The sequence below is a fragment of the Hemicordylus capensis genome, chromosome 3 (assembly GCF_027244095.1).
Source record: "Hemicordylus capensis ecotype Gifberg chromosome 3, rHemCap1.1.pri, whole genome shotgun sequence".
In the NCBI taxonomy this organism is placed as follows: domain Eukaryota; kingdom Metazoa; phylum Chordata; class Lepidosauria; order Squamata; family Cordylidae; genus Hemicordylus; species Hemicordylus capensis.
The window spans coordinates 205612000-205632050 of record NC_069659.1 but is presented as its reverse complement, the minus strand read 5'-3'; the positions used below and the strand labels follow the sequence as shown (position 1 = coordinate 205632050).

Here is a 20051-nt window from a genome sequence, read left to right as displayed (position 1 = left end):
GTTATGTATGCCAGGGAGCATGGTGTTTTAGTTAATGCTTTTTGGACCTCTGCAGCTCATGTAGTTTTTGAGAGCTGTAGCTGTTAGGTGTAGCTTCCACAGATCCTCAGTTGTAACAATAAAGAGCAGCTGTGTTTTTTAGGCCTGTATGATACCCCCCATTTTTTCTGCTACTAACACAGAGCAGCCACCTTTGGGGAGTGGGGCCATAGTTCGGTGGTAGAGCATCAGCTTTGTGTGAAGAAGGCCACAGGTTCAATCCCTAGCATCACCAGGTATGGTTGGAAAAGACTCCTGTTTGAAACTTGGGAGAAGCCACTGTCAGTAAGTGTCAACAATACTGAACTAAATGGACAATGGTCTACTCACTATAAGGCAGCTTTCTGTGTTGTTCTAATCAAGTGCTTAGAACCAGGAAATAGTTTTCAGATTTCCACATCTACCAAAAACAACCCTGAACAACCTGCCACAGAACAACCTGTGGCAACCCGAACAACCTGCCCCACCCCCCAAATATTGCAGATTTTTTTTTTAAGCTTCTAGGGTATATACTCATTTCAGGCTAGCCACTGGCAAGGCACGATGGTGCAGATAAGTTTGTTGTTCATGTGTCTGCTCTATTCACCCTCCAAAATGGAGGGTAGGGTCTAATTTTAATAATAAAAAGGGAATGCATGTGGGAGGGGTCAGTCCTCCTTCCTTCCTCATGGTCCCTCATCACAAGTACTTTTCTCCCAGCTTGGCACAGATATCAGATGTGAACTAGAATGAGGAAAAAAACATCTTTGTGATGGAGTACAATGATCTAAGGCAGCTTTGTGTCCCTTTTGATGTTAAAGTTAGCCCCGATGCACCTCATGCTTTATACATTAATGAGGAGTCACATGAATAAGCAAGCAAACATGGCTGTCCCCATGTCAGGTTTGGCTCTTTGTCTCAAATGAACTTGAAGAGTACCTTAGGACAGTGGTTCCCAACCTGGGGGCATCCAGATGTTGAACTACAACTCCCATCATCCCCAGCTACAATAAATTGTAGCTGGGTCTGATAGGAGTTGTAGTTCATCAACATCTGGAGGCAACAAGGTTGGAAACCACTGCCCTAGAAGACACCCAAGACTCCCTTGCAGCTGCACATTCCAGAAGATGATCAGTAGCAGACCCCAAGCTAGCATTACAGGGAAAACTTCCCATCATTCCTGGTCTGCTCACTGAGGAACTCCTAATAAGTCTTCAAGGAACCTCAGGGTTCTTTCCTTGAAGAAGTTTGAAAATCACTTGGACAGAGGATATTGAAGGCTGAGCCAGCATGATATTACAAACCACTGTATTGCTCTGTCATTGCAGACCATTTCTTCAACAGATGCTGACATTCCTTTGATTTGAACTGTAAAACATCAGCCTTACATTTAATCTGTTTTGGTCTTTGAAACACTTTCTGCACTGTGTATTGTTTGTTTCTAATCTTTTTAGTCCCTCTCAAAAACATCAAGTCATATATATGTATACAAGTATTACAAGAAAACATATGGTGTAACATCTATATTAAAAGTAGCAAACTACTTAAAAATTTTAAAAATTGTCAGAATAGTACGCAATTGACTGGACATACTGTAGTAGAAATTCTTTTTTTAATGACCTTTGGTCTTCCGTTCTAATTAGTTGTCTGGTCCAAATTGCTTGCAATGTAAACAATGACTGATATATCTACATTGGCTTCAAGAATTTATTGCATTACAACACAGCTGCCAACTGTCTAACTGTTTTAATAAAAAGCTATTTTCTAAGGTTTATGTTTTATTGCATGTATGACTCCCTTTATTGGTTAGCATTTTGGAGTTGTGGAAAAGGTTATGAATTTAGAAACTGACTGCATTCATATCATATTTAAAACTTAATGCTATTTTATTAAAGACATATGGCCCTCCAAAGTACACATATTAAATGTCATGTAAGAAAAGTAGCAGTTTAAATCATGGTCAAATTCATTTTTGACGTGACTCCTGAGGCTTCCCAAGATCTGAACTATTTCTTTGTAAATCTGGCAGTTTAACCACACTCATAAATCATTTTCAAAGCACATTATTTCTTAATTTTAGTGCATTAGAAAGCATTTGGCCTACACAGTGAACTGTTTGTAGCAGTTATGTGATCTAAGTTGTACATTTATCCATACAATTTTGGAAAGGAGAGAAAAGAACATGCTAAATTTTTTTAATAGTATTTACTTCCTTTCTTCTCTTTTCTTCAACCTAAATAAATAGAATCCTTATTAAACCTTCAGGCTAAAATTGACAGTCTAGTATTCTGCATGTAATAAGAAGGTTCACATTCATTAATTTTCAGACTATATATTAGAAATACAAAAGCAGCAGTAATTTAAACACTTCAAATACCCTATAGTGAACTCTTCAAAAGAAAGAGAAGCTATAGATTTCAAATCCTTTCAAGCTAAACAAATAATTATATTTCAGCACACTGCTTATTTGGGTTCCAGTATGTTGGCAATGTGGGTAATAATGTGTGTGTGTGTGAATTTATGTATTTTGTACATCTTTACTGTAAAAGCACACTTTGGTTATAGGAATATCTGATAAAGGAACAACTGAAATTGCTCCTCCTGGTGGAATGCTTAGTGATGCATTTAATGAATGCTTCACTAAAATGAAATGAGTTAGTGTCAACTTTGTAAAGTTCTCTATTACCTAAACTAATTATTCCTATCTGTATAATTGTCTGTGAACTCAGCAAAACTAGCATTAAAGAAATCTTGAATTTTAGAGTATTTTCTCTTCATTTATATTGCCCTGTCAAATTCAGTATAATTCATCAGGATGAAGAATGGAAGAGTATTTATCTATCTATCTATCTCGCACACACACACCTCTGTGCCATCATTACCAGTGAAACTGTAAATTTGTTGACCAGAGGTCTTTTGATAGGTTAGTATGAAGGCAGAGCATATGCTTCTAGTAAGAAGGCAGAGCATAGTGGCAGAGCATATGCTTCCCATACACGAGATTCCAGGTTTGATCTCCAGTTAAAATTATCTGGAACCAGAGTTAGGAAAGACCCTTCCATCTGAAAACTTAAAAAGCCACTGCCAGTGAGTGTAGGGGGCTACAGTGAGTCAGGTGGACTCCGCTTCATACAGGTGGGGCTACAGCTTCATCTTTTCATAGGGAATTGTGCCCATGCAGGGCCGTCCCTAGTGGGGTGTGGGGCTGGGGGCGAATCAGCATGTGCAGGGCCTCCTTACATATCATTATAGAATCATACTGACTGATGACATACAATGTAAATAATGTGGGTGAGGTTTCTGGACATGTCCAACCAGCTTGGACATATAATGCATTTCTAAAGAAATAAAACTAAAAAGCATAACACATGCTTCACAGTTCTCAGACCTTCTGGATTGCAAATCAAATTTGAACATAGTGCATTCATAAATAAACAAATAAACAAATAATATATTGTTTGTTCCAGAAGTTTTTGTAATTTTCTAGCATGAAAAAAGCCACTTATAGGACTTTTTGGATGGGGTGTTTGTTTTTTAAACCAGCAATTTGTCCAATCCTCTTCAATTTAAAAATACATATTCCTCCCACCCTGCCTTACATCTCTGCTCATTTTCTGTTATGGCCAGGTTTTGTTATATTATTTGTAAAACACGTACTGATTTATTGTAAATGTTTGCTGGTCAATGACCGAATAAACTTATAACTTATAACTAATCTCTGCTCAATACCAAAGTCTTATGGCAAGCCAATCCCTAAATATTCAAGGGATAACCACAAAAAGGAAATCACATCATACCTCTGTTACTAAAGGCTGGGCTAGGCTGGGTTGAGCAGAGGGAGTGCAGAGAGCTCTGGTGCTGGACATTTTCCTGAGCTTCAGGCTTCAGGGAGGCCCGCATGGAGACCTCTCTGAAGCCCCACCCACCCACCGAATAGCTGAGAGGCCGAAGAGACAGAGCTCTAGCAGCTTGCCTGGGAGCCTTTCAAACTGCACACAGACACAAAAGGAGGAGGGCAGGCTGCACTGCAGTGTGCCCAGAGTGGGGCCTGTGCCAGCACGGGGCTCGGGGCAATTGCCCCGGTCACTCCACCCTGAGGACAGCCCTGTGCCCATGTCTTTCACAGTCCAAAATGAAGGGTAGATTGCATCTCAGAAATAAAGCACATGAAACACAAACCCACTGTAAACAGCTTATTAGCCAAATTATCAAACATGCAGACCAAACAAGGCTCACCTTATTTTTGCTAACAAGTAAATGTTTTGATAACAAGTAAACAGACATACTCCTTAATATGCTATAGTACAAATCTGAAGAAATCCTGCTCAAAGTTACTTCTCGTGTTCAGATTTTAAGTTACAGCACAGCCCCCTCTAATAATGTCCATGGATCATGGATTCAGCTTATATTCCTGTACAGACAGAAGTACACTGAGCTCCGTGATTTTTAAAATAAATGTATCAAGTGGAAAGTGATCCTCATTTCAGGGGCAGGAGGGTGTCAGAATACATAGTTACTTTTCAAAAGGCTTGTGTACCTTTTAAACAAAGAGAAGATTTTATCCAGTAATCTCAGACATTTAGGCTCAATGTTCTTTGAAACACCAAACAGGTATACATCATGTGAGCACAATATGCAATGTCCTATTCTGTAATTCTACAAATGGACATCGTGATCTACATGTGAGCTAGTGCTTCGGTCTGTAGCACTATCTCTTTGTAATATTCACTTAAGATCTTTTTTAAAAAAGAAATTAAAATTGTAATAGCACAGCACTCAGTAATGCCTCATCCTAAGCACATATTTTGTCACTGTAGTGGTTTTCAGGATTAGGCTGGAAGTCTGCAGTGTAATTTGTCTTTCTAAACTTTCACCAAATAATAATGTTCCATATCTTTCTTCCATGACAGCTACCAAGAAAATCAAATAATGCTAACAGAATGGAAAATCAAGTGACTGGTCTTTTACTCCCATTCCACTTTTTCACCCACCAGAATGACTAATGCCAAATAATATCAGAATGGCATGCATCCTTGGAAAATAGAGGGAAATAAAGTAGATATTTCCTAACAATTTAGCTTCATTTATTAGTGCTTTACATATAGGTCCTTTTGCATGTATGCATATAGTTGGAGTTCTTCATACACGGTATTTGTTAGAATTAAATCTCTACTTTTATGAAATGTTTTCTGAAATAAAATTTTCTCAACCTAAATCTTGGGGCGGGGGGGGGGGTGTAATCAGGCATAAAACCAATAGTTTATCACCAGAAATGGAGGGGAGGGGCTGCTTTTGAAAAAAGAGAAATCAAACAGGATGCGTGCATTTACTTATTAATAAAAAAGGCAGCTATCCTTTACTGTCTTCCAGAAGCCATTTAACTAGAACATTGCAACACTGTGTAACAGTCTTAGGAGGAAGAATCCTCAAGTAATTTCAAACTGCCAGGAACTGTAGGCAGAGAGAAGATAATTGCACACATGTTGGAATACTGCCAAGGCTTTGGGATTAACACCTATGACTCTGACATAAAACGAGAATGGGATTGTTAATGACTACAAATGGTAAGGACCCGGATTCCATCATTCATAGACATAAAGCAGGAAGCCCAGATCTTGGCTGTTTTAGGGAGAGGAGCTTTCAGGATTTTCACATACCATCTGAACTGACTCAGTTGGTATCCTCCCAAGGTACAATATTTTATGCGGACTGTCATTGAAAGTAGGTATACTGCCACCTCTGCTGGCAACTAGTTTGCTGCCCAAATGGTTGGGTCACACATCCTCCTCCTACAGAAGGGGCACATGTTTGAATCCCCTTGAATAAGGGAGCAGACTCAGTTTGAACTGCAGCCCCTGCAGGAGGTGAACCATGTTCCAATGAGCTTGCAGACTTGCCTTGAAGAGGTTTTCCAAACAGCAGTTGATTCCTGCTTCACTACAATTAGGGTTGGGGAGAGTTCAGACAAGGGGAGGCTTACAGCGACTTCAATACAATAACAGCAAAGTGTTGTTCACACAGCCAACAGCTTTTTTCGTGACAATTTCATGACAATTAATGTGTAATAGATAGATATGTCTTTTAAACGTTGCATTTGGGGGGAGTGTTGAAAATGGTTGTGTGCGATACTTTGTGTGTGACACAAAGCATTTTTTGTGGAGCCATATAGAGACACCCCTGAGATGAAGCATGCAATGGAGGTGTGGCTATCTCTCTGGGAGTGACGTTTTGGGGTGCTCCACTTGCCACCCCTCTCAATTTCACTCCTGGGCAGACTTGCTTCCCACACCCTGCAGTCTACTTCTGGTCCAGAATTCAATCAAATGTACACTCACACACAGACTTACTTGCAGGGGATGGAGGAGATTATATTCCAAGTACACAGAAAAAGTAGAGTTTGGGGAGGTCTTGGGAACTTCATGTTCCCTTTCATACGTGTGTGTGTGTGTGTGTGTGTGTGTACACAAACACACCCTACCTCTGCCTCCATCCTCCATGGTGTTCTTGTGCAAGAACACCAATACATCAGAGCAGCTGAACAACATTTCCTTTCATAAACAGAGAAAGAATTACTAGCAGTTCAGTAGTGTCTGGAGAGGAGGAAGGGGCCTATGTGGTGCCCTGCTGTCTCATGAGATATTATTGTCAGTGAAATAGTGGTGTGGTAGATCTTCTAGTTGCTCTAATTTACTGGTATACTTGCACAATAATACTGTCAGAATTTTTTAAAAATAAAATAAAATAAAATAAACTCCAGGAGACAGTAAGATTGGGAAGTGCTTCCATTCCAAAGGGAATCTTCCCAACCCCACCGAGACTGCAAAATGGAGTTAGTGCTCCATTACAGTACCTGGAGTTTCCCATTTATCTAGCATGCAATTATTTTTGTGCAAGAACACCGGGATTTCTTTTTTAAGACATACTATTGCTTTTGAGGAGGATCCACAGGCATCATGCATGCACACACACATTTACTCCCCCATTCTCTACACTATCAGGGCAGAGATGAGCATGCCAATCAGAAGGAGGAGAGGGGGCCTCCTATACAACCCTATTGGCCAGAAATGAGCAGCATGCATCACAATGGAGATGGGCAAGATGAATCACACAGTCAGCTCTGTGAACAAATCAATGTTTGAAAAACCATAATGAAACGTAATCAACTGTAATAAAAAGCAGCAATGTGAACGCTCCCAATTTACTCCAATTTATGATTAATTTTAATTTACTTACTTTTAAACTGTTTAACTGTTTTTATTCCATGAAATTGTTTTGTTTTTACTGTTTTATATGTGCTGTGTTTTAAAGTGTGCTTTAAACCTAGAGATACACATATAAACATGATAGATAGATAGATAGATAGATAGATAGATAGATAGATAGATAGATAGATAAAGCCCCCAGTCTGGGAAACCTCCTGTACTGCCAAATGAGGAAAGGAGGAGGAGAAAGAGCACATCCCTTGTAGAAGGAGTGGCCCATAGCTTTGTTTAAAACTGTAGTACCTCACATAATCTGACAGCAGATAACTTTGCCTTCTAGCGAAGAGCAATTGCTGCCAGATTAATCAATGGACTGCAGCTTTAAACAAAATAAAGTGCGATGATGATGATGATGATGATGATGATGATGATGAATTCGATTTCTATACTGCCCTTCCAAAAATGGCTCAGGGCAGTTTACTAAGAGAAATAACAACAAATAAGATGGATCCCTGTCTCCAAAGGGCTCACAATCTAAAAAGAAACATAAGATAGACTCCAGCAAAAGATAGACTCACTGGAGGTACTGTGCTGGGGGTGGATAGGGCCAGTTACTCTCCCTTTGCTAAATAAAGAGAATCACCACATTAAAAAGGAGCTTCTTTGCCAAGTTAGCAGGGGTAAGACATCCTCTTCCCTAAGTTGCTTTAAGTGCTCTGGGGATAAATCCTGGCATTAAAAACAAGTTCCAGACTAGAGCCAAGGCATGCTCAGCCCTGGCCCAAATGAATTCCTATTTCAATCTGATTGTTCATGTCACATTACTATTTATCTTTCTTGTACACCAGGCCATTAGATGTATTTCTAAACACAATAAGAAGCCTAAATAGTCTGCACATGAGTACTGTTTTGCAGAGGTCTCTACAAATAGATAGGGCAAAGTATACTGTTTAAAAAGTACTGAAATGCATTTTTGTTTCACACACATACGATTACAATTAGCCTCAAGGGCCAATTCATTTGTTACATTTCTCGCCCATGTAAGTGAGTGACCCCAATGTCAGGAGCCCATACGGGGTCGTGAACTGATGACATGAAGGGTGTCGGCCTGTGTGGCACCAACAAGTGTCAGAGGAGGAAAATACAGGGAGACGAGCTACCCCCCGCTAAAGAAGCTTCCTTACACCAATAAGCCAGAGCAGAACAAGTTATACTCCCTGACATCGATTAAAAGCTTCCAAGTCAGCCTTGCTTACTGATCTGAGCATCTTGAGGACCAGCTGTTGCTAACTACAGGCTGCTTTCACTGCCTTGCTCCTTCTCTGCCTTTGCCCCACACTCAACTTCACAGAAGCCAGTCTGGCACCCAGAGACCTCTGGGTACACAGGCACATAAGGTACGGTGATCATAGTTATTGGCTGGCGGCAACTGTTGCAATCATGCTGGCTGGTCCCCAGCACCACTCTCTCCCATCATGCTTCTATTCACAGTACTGGCAGTGCGGGTGACAATAGCTGGAAAGACAGAAAACCTAGGAGGGATACCAGCTGCTCTCTTTTCCTTTTGTATACCAGTTTTGTTTTAAGTGTTCCTGATAGCTCATTTAAGTGGCACAGATAAAAGCCAGAAGGCTTAAACTCAGCAGTCAAACTTTCAAGATGTATATCAGTAACGAAGGACATAAAGAGCAGGAAAAATGTATATATTTATCTTAAGATTCAGAACTGTATATTAAAGTTTCTTTTAATGTTCTCAGGCCCACAAATTGATTTGCTGCTTACTGGAAAGGGCCCTTCTGTTTAACGCATTTTTAAACTGCAGTGTCCCAGATGCATCAGCCACATTTAAAAGCAATAAAACACAGGGAATTCTGAGTTAAGAGCGACATTCCCTTTCATAAACCCTCAGTTTGTTGTGATCTACACTTGTGAAAGAAAAGGTGGTAGTTGGAAATAGCAGCAATTGCTTTCCACACTGTTCCTAAATTCTTTGGGTTTGGCTGATGTTACAAAGGTCTTCCTATATATGGCTTCCTGTAGTTTTATCTTCTAGCCTGCAGAAATTATATAGTGATATTTAAAACCTTAAAAACATAGATTGTTTGGTAGCATGGCTAATATGAGGACACCTGTTGTAATAGAATCTGCAGTTTAGACAGGAATGATACCTTTTAAAAGGAGTTTGGACTTCCTTATAATTTAATATAACACACATTCCTTAGGAATAATCTCACTTACATTTTCTGCAAAATGCAAGGAAGTCTAACCACATGAGGGGAACTTTGAAGACATCTCTTAGATTGATGCACATGTGTCTACATACAGGGGCAGAGTTATGATTGGATAGATGGGTGCAATGAACCCAATCCCCCCAGCATCTGAGAGTTCCCTTGCTCCCGTTTCCCTCTGGCAGGCCAGGGCTCCTGCTATTACTGCTGCCACCGGCCGCCTCCGCCACTCACCCAGCTCAAAAGCCCATCCTCTTTCCATTGGCTGAGGGCCCATTGGAGGAGGCGCATACGCCCTCCTTCCCAGCAGACCTTTGGCCGATGGAAAGGTGGCAGGAGGTGGCCAGCAGTGGGGGCAGCAGCAGTGATGGTGGGGATGCTGGCCGGGTAGGTGGGCAGGCAGGCAGGTGGCCAGCTGGAGGGGGGGAGTGTGTGTGGGATGCACACACAGTCACATGTGTGCTGCCACAGGGGGTGCCACCACAAGGGGGGAGGTTATCTGTGTTTACTGTGTGAATATGGGCACACATGGGCCCACTTACCCCTCACTATGCCCCATTTACACCGAAGATCATTAGGGCAGGCAGCCTGACTATATAGACAAATTTGGTGCCAAGCTTTAAGGGGCACCAAATTAGACTGAAGTTATTTTCCCCCTCTATTTAATATTCTAGGTAAATAAAAATTGCAGCTGGGACATTTTGTAAATCAATATAATATTCTTTCTGTTATCTGAAACACTGCAAAAGGCATACTTTTGTCAAACCCACACACCCAGACTGATGCAAGCTCTCGGCTACTTCTGTTGATCTGCAATGAGAAGCGACGTCTCCCGGAGACGATTGGTTCTCTTGGGGTGCTGTTCTCACTTATGTGAAGTCACAGGAGCCTCACTTGCATATGGTACAATCCGCCAAGTGTTTGGTACGCAAAAAGATGATGTCATCACGTGCACAGTAACTCATCAGAAAAGACATACTCTATTGCTCCCCCACCCCAAGCCAGCCAGTGTGGCAAGCAAACTGCCCACAGTACGATAGTGTTTGTTGCACTTTGGTAAAGAGAGACAATAGTAGCATATGCCACATAATAAAATATATAAAGATGGTTGAACAGCAGAGCATAGCAGTATATATACTTTATAAAATACGATTGAACAGAACATTAAACATTAACACATGGAGACTAGCTACATATTACTAATTAATACTTTCTCTATTTTAGCTTATGAGATCACCTGGCATTCTGTCCATGTGTCCGTGTGTGTCCCCACCCCACTCCAATCAACTTTGCAATGCCTGGACCAATATGAACCAAATTGGATACAGTTGGAGGGACACAGGGATACCTCAACAGCAGTTTGTAATGATGTCATCCACCCCAATACAAGATGGCAAATGCGTAAACATTTGAGGTGCAGGTGGGGTAACTTGTGGACCATCTAAACAATTTGAACCACATTTGGTACAGTTGTAATGAGTAACACATAGTGACACCTCAATGGCATAAAATGTGATGATGTTATCCATCCCAGTTCAAGATGGCAGACGTGAAATTTTGACAGACAAGAGGGCTAACTGGTGAATCGCCTAACCCTTTTGAACCAAATTTGCTACAGCTGTAGGAACACATAGGTACGACACCTCAATGGTGTAGTTTGTAATGATGTCATCCACCCTGATTCAATATGGTGAATGTTGAAGGCTGAAGTCAACTAACTTGTGAGGATGTTAATTATGAATTCAGATTATAGTGAAAGGAAAGTAGGCAGATTAGTTTTTACTAGAACAACTTCTTGTTTTCTTGTTTCAGCTGTGGATATGCCAAAAGGCTCCTGCTTTGTTTCACAATGTTGCAACTGTATCCATTCTGTACCTAATCAAGTCTTGGGAATTGACTTTGACTCATCAAAGTCAGCTCAGCTTTTCTCTCTGCTAGTTGAGATCTTTGTCTTTGGAAGGAGCTTTTCGTTCCTGATTACCGTTTCCTCAGACTGAATCATTGGGACTGATGGAGTTTGCAAAGGTTTGTGTGATGACTAGCTGATTACTGGTTATATCTGGTTATTCTGAAGAAGCAACTCCAACTGTCTAGAATGTATTATATATGCAGTTTGGCTGCAAACTGGCTATGGCTAATCAGTGAGGAGGACAAAGCTCTCTGTTGTTTAATGTTCTTGAGCTGAGCCTGGCAATTAAAAGGTTTGAGTACTGTCTTTGTTGACCAGTGAACATATGTGGAGAGGTGCTAGCTAGGGATGTGCGTGGAACCGTTCTATGCACTCCTGGGAGGGTGTGTGTGTGTGTGTGTTTTTTGCTTTAAATGTCAGGGAAGGCTCTGCCTACCTGTCAGTCACTGCCCCACTCCTTTCCCCCCACTAGCGCTCTTCAGAAAAGCAGGCGTGCTAGGCTGCAGCGTTCCTGCTTGCATCCCCCAGCAGTGTTGCCACACTCATGGCCAACGCACATGTACATGTCACACATGGCTGCACAGGGGTGTAACTGAAGTTGAACCGGGGGGGGGGACAAATATCCCTGTGCCCTGAGGGAGGGGGGCAACAAGCTATTGAATGTGTGTACCTAAGTTTGGGGACCAGGGATAGATTGGGACTTCTGTTGGTGTACCAATTGCCCTGCTGCCCGACGGAATCCCTTACTGAGCTCACAGACTTGGTCAGAGACCTCGACAGGGACCCTGGTAGGGAGATCTTATCCTTATAGACAACAGCCACGGCACCTCCCCACCCACATCCCCTCACCTGCTCCTCTACAGAATACCCTGGAGGAAGATGCTGGGACCAGACTGGGCCACTAGCCTCCCCCTACCAAGACTCGGTGATACATTAGATGGTTTTTCCATATCGTCCAAGAACCACTGAGCTAAACATCTGGTGAATATAATGTTTTCTCTGGGAAACTACCAAAAGCATCCCTCAATACTACTTAAAACCAAGACGAAGTTGATAATCAGGATGAGAGCAGGCATTTTTAATCTGGGGGGGGGGGCGGATTCATCAAAGGGTCTGCTTAGATGATATGCCTCATCATTGTGTATGGAGCAGGTAGGGATGTGACAACTGGTTCAAGGTCGAGTCTGTTTACACTCAAACCTGCACAGTTCGAGGTCTAGCCCTCAAACCAGACTAGTCTTGATTTGACTCAAAGTCGAGCCAAACACTCCGGGCCAGTTCAGGGCCGGTTCAGGCGGGTTCAGGAGTGCAAGACATGGTTATTTTTTAAAAAATATTGTGCTTACCATGGCTGAGGGTTTCAGTGGCCTCAGTTTGGGCCCTCTATGAGCATGTGGTGAGCATTTTAGAGGCCGCTGCACATGTGCGCAGGCCATTTGCATGGCCAGATCATGATCTGGCCATGCACATGGCCCACACATATGTGCAGCACCATCCAAAATGGCCACCGTGTGCTCACAGAGGGCCAAAACACTCCCCAAATGGGCAGCTGGCCCATGGGAGACCGGGGAGTGGCTGGCAGAGGGAGAGGGAGTAGCCAGAGATCTCCCATAGCTGAAGCAGCATCCCCCAAGGCCGCTGAAGGCCTCAGCAGCAGCAAGTGCGATCTTTTTTTTTAAAAATGTAACCATATCTGGCACTCCCAAACCCACCTGAACCAGTTTGAATTTGAACTGAGCCAGGCGCCTCATTCAGGGTGTCAGAAGCAAACATGCCTGGTCCAGTTTGAATACTGTTCAGATTCGAACCTATTCAGTCAAACCTGTTTTGTGCACATCATTAGTAGGAGGCATATTGTTACTTCCTGTCCCTGCCTAGTTATGCAGGAGTGTATAACTAATTGGGCCGATTAACTAACTGGGCCTAATTGCACCATTGAGATACAACTGCTCTAGGACTGATTTGGATGTTTCACCTCCATGTGACTATGCAGGAATGGAAGTATCGATACTCCCCTTAGCATGATGATGCAGCAGCCCCAGGGTGCATCAAAACCAGCCCAAATACTCCATAAGTAAATTTAACCAAATAATAATGATGATGAAGATGATATTCACAAAAGCCAATTCACACGACTGCTTTCTTCTACAATGAGGAAATTTTGTCATTCTCTGCTGAGCAGCCTTTTGAGAATCCAAAACAAAATGATATCTCTTGCTGGTACATGAAGGGCATGCTTCCTCAAACCAGTAAAACTCTTTGTGTGATTGCCTGAAAGCCCCAAAATGCATATTACATGTTTTTCAGAAGGTCAAGCTATGTATGGATCATTTTGTGAGGTTAACACAAAAATAAAAGGTTGGCTTACTTCTCTGTTCACTTTGTGTTGGAATCTTTCTTCTGCAGGGGGAAAGCATTCCATGATGACGGACTCCATTTTTAGTCTGAAGTGGTATAGTCCAATCATAGGCTCACTTCCTCAGCAACAACTAAGCTAGAGAGTAATACCAACTTCCATGTTAGAAGACTAATGATCTTCTTCACAGTTACAGTAGTGCTAGTATAAACAAGGAGTACGGTTGAGAAAACATTAAGCATGCTTTGGCCTCATGTTATATCAATAGACTGTATGCACATTTGACTTTCTCTGGATTGAAGTCTTAGATTATTGCTCATTAAAAGCGTGAGAATTTTAGCCACATTAGTGATATCTCATAAATTCATTAATTCTGTTTAAGTCCTGTAAGAGCCATTACATAACAGAAAACCTAATCATTTCCTTATAAACTCCGGAGCTTTTCTGGGAGCTTGCAAAGGCCATGATTTCCCTTTTTAAAAACATACACCCAAATGCAATTCTCTCTCTCTGCTGTCTCTCCTCTCCCACCGCTCTCGCTTAACATCCAAGTCCTTCCGGTACTACTGTACAAGCTTTGAACAGAATAAGGGCACAGCTCTAAATAATTATGTCAAAGAAATGACAACTGTGCTCTTTGCAGGAGTAGGGATGAATAATTACAAAGCTGGGACATAATTAAGCAATTTTGGCTGTCGTATTCTTGAGCTGTCATTTTGATGTGAAGAGCTGTCAGGCCCAGCAACATGCTTTGCACTGGACAGGCATCTTCCACTTTGATCTACACTTATGCCAGTGAAATTAGGTCATGGTTTGGTCATTAAATGAAGCTTCCTTGTCTGGCATGATGCCCCTCGCCCAGCCAGGCTTACAAGACTTTTATTTTAAAAAATCAAGCATGAGACTACGTTCAATATTTTGACAACTCTAAATATAAACATCACTGGGTAATGAAGTTCAGCTCGCTTTACATGGCGAGACAGAACAGAGCGTCGCAATGTTAAGCTGTTTTCTAATGAATGACTGTATCTTCCCTGTAACGACAGTCCCATCACAAACAGACTTTAAGCAACAAAAGATGAAATGAAGCAAAGCAGAAGAAAGCAGCATTCTGTTAAGAAAAATAAAAACTAGAGGAAGGCAGAGAGTTAGATAAAATTAAATATTTATGATTTATTGAAGATTGGTGATTGCTAGCTACTTTTGCATTTGAGTAAACATAAGCTAGTTGGATGAAAATATCCTGCCTTGAGTCTCATTTCATGTATTGTTTTCAGAAAGGTAACTTGCTCTCTAAAGATTTTTATGTCAACCACGAGATAAAAGCAATTCCCATGTAACTTCCCCTCCATGACACCCTACCATCCATTGTTTTCTTCTGCTGAATAAGCTATTCATTTCCCATTTTTCACTAAAGAAGTAAGTTAACCTTAAATTTATATTTCACTCAGTAAAATAGGTCTGATGCTGGCACTACAGTCTGGAAGAAAATAATTTGATGGAGCACAAGCTAATCTTCTCAACATTATTTTCCTCTTGGTAACTGTAGGTTGCACATTCCTTTATGGGAAGTGTGTGTGTACACAAATACAGAACAAAAGTAGTACCCAGTGTGAGTTCCATGGGGAATGTGCATAAAACAAAATCCATTTTGCACCATTTAGTGAAGACATAGAGACTGTGCAAACTGGTAGCAAAAACAAGGTAAGTAATACATTGCCTAGTCCATGTACATAGTTTGCAAGTGATTCTGAAGAAGGTGGGCAATTGTGCACTGCCAGTTGGTAGCATGCATGCACACTGGCTCATCAATGTATGTATTTCCTGTTCGGGAATTATGCATGTTGCTCATGCAATGAAATATAGAAACAGAAGCTGTGTGTATTAACTGGACATGTACAAAATGTTCACTTCCCCTTTGAATGGCAATGTGCAAACTGCCTTCCTGATGCTCTCAGTTTGTGCACATTCTTTAAGCCTCCATGTGTTTAATTGCCAGTGCTTGTGCACATTCAACAGTCATCTCATATTAACCCCAATATACATGAATTACCAATGCATTCAAAACCCAATGCATTTAACAGCAACAGAGACAGGGAGGATTTATGCCTCACCTAATGAACGTGATACCAAATATGGACAGAAACCCAGTTCTGTGTCTCACGTGACTGAAAGCTCCTCTATTCACATGAACCCACCCACCACCTGGGCCTGATTGTCTACCTGAAGAAGTTTTTCCGTGTCTATGGAAGGGGAAAGACAAAACACAATATACTAAGGAGAGCTGACAAGGCAGGGGTAAATGTGGATTTGGCTCTTAATCCAAGATTCTTAGAAAGAATTTCATTACAACCATGTACATCTTCAGCTATAATGGTGAGCAGGCTACAGGTATGAGGGCAGAACAGGGCAGGCTATGCTTCTTGAGCTAACCAGATGGTTGCGCTAACCAGATGGTTAGTCTGTTCTCTGGCCGGCCAGAGAACAGACTCAGGAAGGCCAGGGCTTCCTAGCCCTGCTCATTATCAGGACATTTGGATCTCAAATATCAAATCAGAGGCAGAGGAGAGTAAAGGTAGAATTTAAAATACATTGCTTGGAGCAGCTGCAAAGAGCCATACAATGCATAGCCTGTGGCAGATGGTGTGCATCGGTCATGCCAACCAAAAAGTCACCTCTGCAATGAGGGCTTGCACAATTAAAAACTTCACTGTAAACAGTTCGTACTGTGTACATGAGGATTTCAGTAGGTCGAATTTGCGCACCAAATTCATTTTAATAGATTCAAACACACTCTACAGTTCCTTAGGATAAACCAATATATGGGTAACATATAATAAAATATAATGATAATAATCCTATTGCACACCAAGAAGCATTTGCTCCTGGCATCCAAAATGTTTACAAAAGGGAATATATTATGCCAGGTAAGGCTTTGTAATTCTAAAGCAAGCAATTTTAGAAAGGGTGATCACAATGTTAAATTTGTACCTTGTACTAAAAGGATTGGGGAAATAAGTATATGTTTTAGAGTAAGATTTAGTGGATAACTAATTCAAAAATTATATAGCTTGGGACATGGAATTGAATTACTAGAACAAAGCACCAAGGCTCAATGTTATCACTGTGAATCGGAACACTTTGCTTGAGACAATGGATAAATCTCTACAAAATACAAAACAGAAGCCAAATAAATGAAAAACCATTCAACAAAAGCCCACATCTTCTCCATCCCTTGATTGGGCCAAGATACATTTCTGTCTACTGTGGTTTCAAAGAATATAGCTGTCAGCTAGTATTAGAATAACATTCAGGGAAATTGAGATATTTATAAATTGTGAGTAGATAGTAGGAGAGCGGTTACAAAAAGGAAACAATAAACACGTAACATCCTTTACAGGTTCAACTTTGCATTTTACAGGATTTAGCAAAGGAGTAAGCCTTTCATAAGAGCTTCAAAGCAAACAATTTCATTTATTACAGACTGCATTGTACGAGCTAAAAGCTCTAGTAAACAATATGTCAAACCAATCCCCAAATAAGAACTGTTAAAACTTTAATAGTTATAAAATGCATTGCTCTGAATTAATTTGCTTTCTGTTGCAAACCTGCAGCTGCTAACAAATATAGCTAAGCTACACTTCTGTGCTCTCAAATACAGTTGACTTCCATAACTGCTATACTGCTGTTTAGGATGATTGGAAATCTGCTATAAATTATTAAGCATGTATATTAAAAAATAAACCAGCATAGCTGCTAGATGAAAAACATAAATTTTATTTCAGACACCTAACAATTCCAAAAGACTTTGAATGTCTGCAAAAGTACTGATCTATGAAGAATAATGTTATATTGCATTGATAAGTGTGGGGGGGATCACTTTCTCTGAATAAGCACAAGTTTGGGGGCTGCTGACCTCAGAAAGCTTGCCTCTGAACTGTACATTTGTGAGCTTTTCCCTCCAGTTTCAGTCCCACTACAGTAAATCTAACATTCTCGTGGCTCCCACAAATCTCTTACATTAGGAGGATTGAAATCTGTCTTCATATTGTGTAACCTTATGCTAGTACAGAAGAATTTTCCATTGGGTTCTGACCATTATGTCAAATTAGCATTGCCTGGTAGATCAAAAGGTCAAAATATTAAAGGCAACATATATGATAGGTGTAAAAACTAATAACTTCATTGGTGTATAGTATGAACACAGCATGTATGTTAGAAAAATTACCTTTTCCTGCAACACACCACAATTATATTGTTCAGTTCCTTAAGTGACTTCTAATTCGACATTCAGGACATGATACAAAGCACAGCAACAAGGTTGAAAAAGCAAATTCCAATTTTGGTACACTTAGAGAACACAAATGCTTTTGTCCGCTATCTCAGATACCATCAGGAGTAGTCAGGGGCGTAATGAGGCTGGAGTGGGCCCAGAGACAAAATTTTAAAATGGGCCCCTCGCTGATACACACTCACTTCACATATGACTTGCCTCTGGGGGGCCCCTCGAGGCATTGGGGCCCCCAGGCAGCCACCTCCCCTTGCCTAATTGTAGTTACACCCCTGGGAGTGTGTTCTTAAAAAAACCTGAAGAGATTTTGACTATTACTACTCTGAATGGCTTCAACAGCAAGAATCTAGAACTGCAATTTTACAGCTTCATAAATTCATACTGGAGATTCTTACCATCTTTATTCAGTCCCTTACCTTAGTATTCATGGGCTTCACCACTTTCATAAAGGCACCCCTCAGTATCGCTTCCTCACGTTCACTTCTGCTTACTTTCCGAGAATCCAGAAACTTCAAGTTCGTTAATTTGTGCAGAACGAAGTACCTGGGTTTTTTTTAATACAAAAGGGGGGGAAAGGTGAAGAACTTCCATTTCTGAGGAGACAATGTTCTCAATTCTTCAAAGCACATAAAATAAGCATGTTATGGCAAAAAAACCAACAACCCCTGTGTATTAGACCAACTCATTAACTCATTTTCTACAATTGTGCTCCTTGCTTTGCATTTTTGTGAATTGTATTTATATTTGAATTTTAGCAAAACAATGTACTCAGAAATGTCTCTGTAGCCCTACAGATTCCTAGGACTAGGGATGTGCACGAACCAGTTCGAAGCCGGACCGGTCAGGCGGTCCGGCTCCGAGGGGGGTCTACCTTTAAGGGCGGGGGGGTAGAACTTACCCCTCCCGCCGCTCTTCCCCCTCCAGCGCTGTAGTTTTAAGCGAAGTTTTTGGGGCGGCAGTGTTCCTCGCTGCCACCCCTGCCCCCGTCGTCGCCTGGAACTCTCCGCTTGTCGTCGCCGCCGCCGCCGCCGCACGCGCGCCGCCTATGTCACACGCAGCGTGCGTGTGACGTAGGCACTGCGCACGCACATGGGGCGACAGGCGCGTGCACGCCGCCATGCGCACATGCGTGTTGCTATTACGGAGAGTTCTAGGTGGCGATGGGGGCAGGGGCAGCAGCAAGGAACGCTGCCACCCCAAAAACTTTTCTTACAACTACAGCACCGGAGGGGGAAGAGCGGCGGGAGGGGTAAGTTCTACCCCCCCCGCCCTTAAAGGTAGACCCCCCTCGGTGCCGGTCCGGACCATGCACATACCTACCTAGGACACACTGTACTGCCTATTTGGGTACTGTTCTAAAAGGTCTTGGCTTTGATGTCCCTATACTATTTGTGATGCACATACCCTGGTCATAACTTCATTATGGTTTTACAGTTTGGTCAGTCTTTATTACGGTCTTTGACCAATAAAACAACATTTAAAACAATATAAAATTTTAAACACAGCCATATTAACAACTGTACACTGGATCTAACCATTAGCGAGCAGAGTGTGATGAACTCATATTGCAGTATAACAGAATTTTTCAACTGTGTGTGTAATAAATGAATTTGCATTTATTAGCAAATTTGATGTAAAATTCATCTGATCAACCTAGCAGATTATGTAAAAGAGCGTCAATTAACCTTTGCCTAAGAGCTATATAAAAGATACATTGCAGGAGCACATGTGCAACTGACTCAATCTCATCAGAGTTACAGGGGCAATATCTCTGCTCAATTGGAATTCTACTATATCCACCCGCCAAGAATTCCGAAGGGAGGGCATTCATACAGGCCCTCGAGAAGGCCCATCTTTGTTAAGGGAAAGTAAGGAGGAACAGATAATCTGCTGGGCAAGTTCTCATCCCACCACTGAACAGGTGGAATGACCTAGATGTCCTCAACAGGTCTTTCTGAAACTCAGTATCCCAGATCCTCCATTTAAAAAGTTATTTGGCCCTGAACAAACCCATGGAAAGCATTGCCTCAGGTGAAAGACCATAGGT

The 20051-nt window shown here is 41.5% G+C and overlaps 1 protein-coding gene across 2 annotated transcripts in view; it reads right to left on the bottom strand.

The window, feature by feature from the left end:
- LRMDA (leucine rich melanocyte differentiation associated) overlaps positions 1 to 20051 on the bottom strand; it is a 603331-nt gene that overhangs the window by 539020 nt on the left and 44260 nt on the right. The window contains exons 4-5 of one of the 2 annotated variants that reach the window (XM_053308783.1): positions 18421 to 18547; positions 16503 to 17419 (exon numbers count right to left, since the gene is read on the bottom strand). In XM_053308783.1, the coding sequence (XP_053164758.1) occupies positions 17270 to 17419; positions 18421 to 18547 (277 nt within the window). In that variant the 3' untranslated portion in view covers positions 16503 to 17269. Of the gene's footprint in view, positions 1 to 16502; positions 17420 to 18420; positions 18548 to 20051 lie in introns of those variants that run through there. The other variant, XM_053308782.1, reaches the window with a different exon arrangement.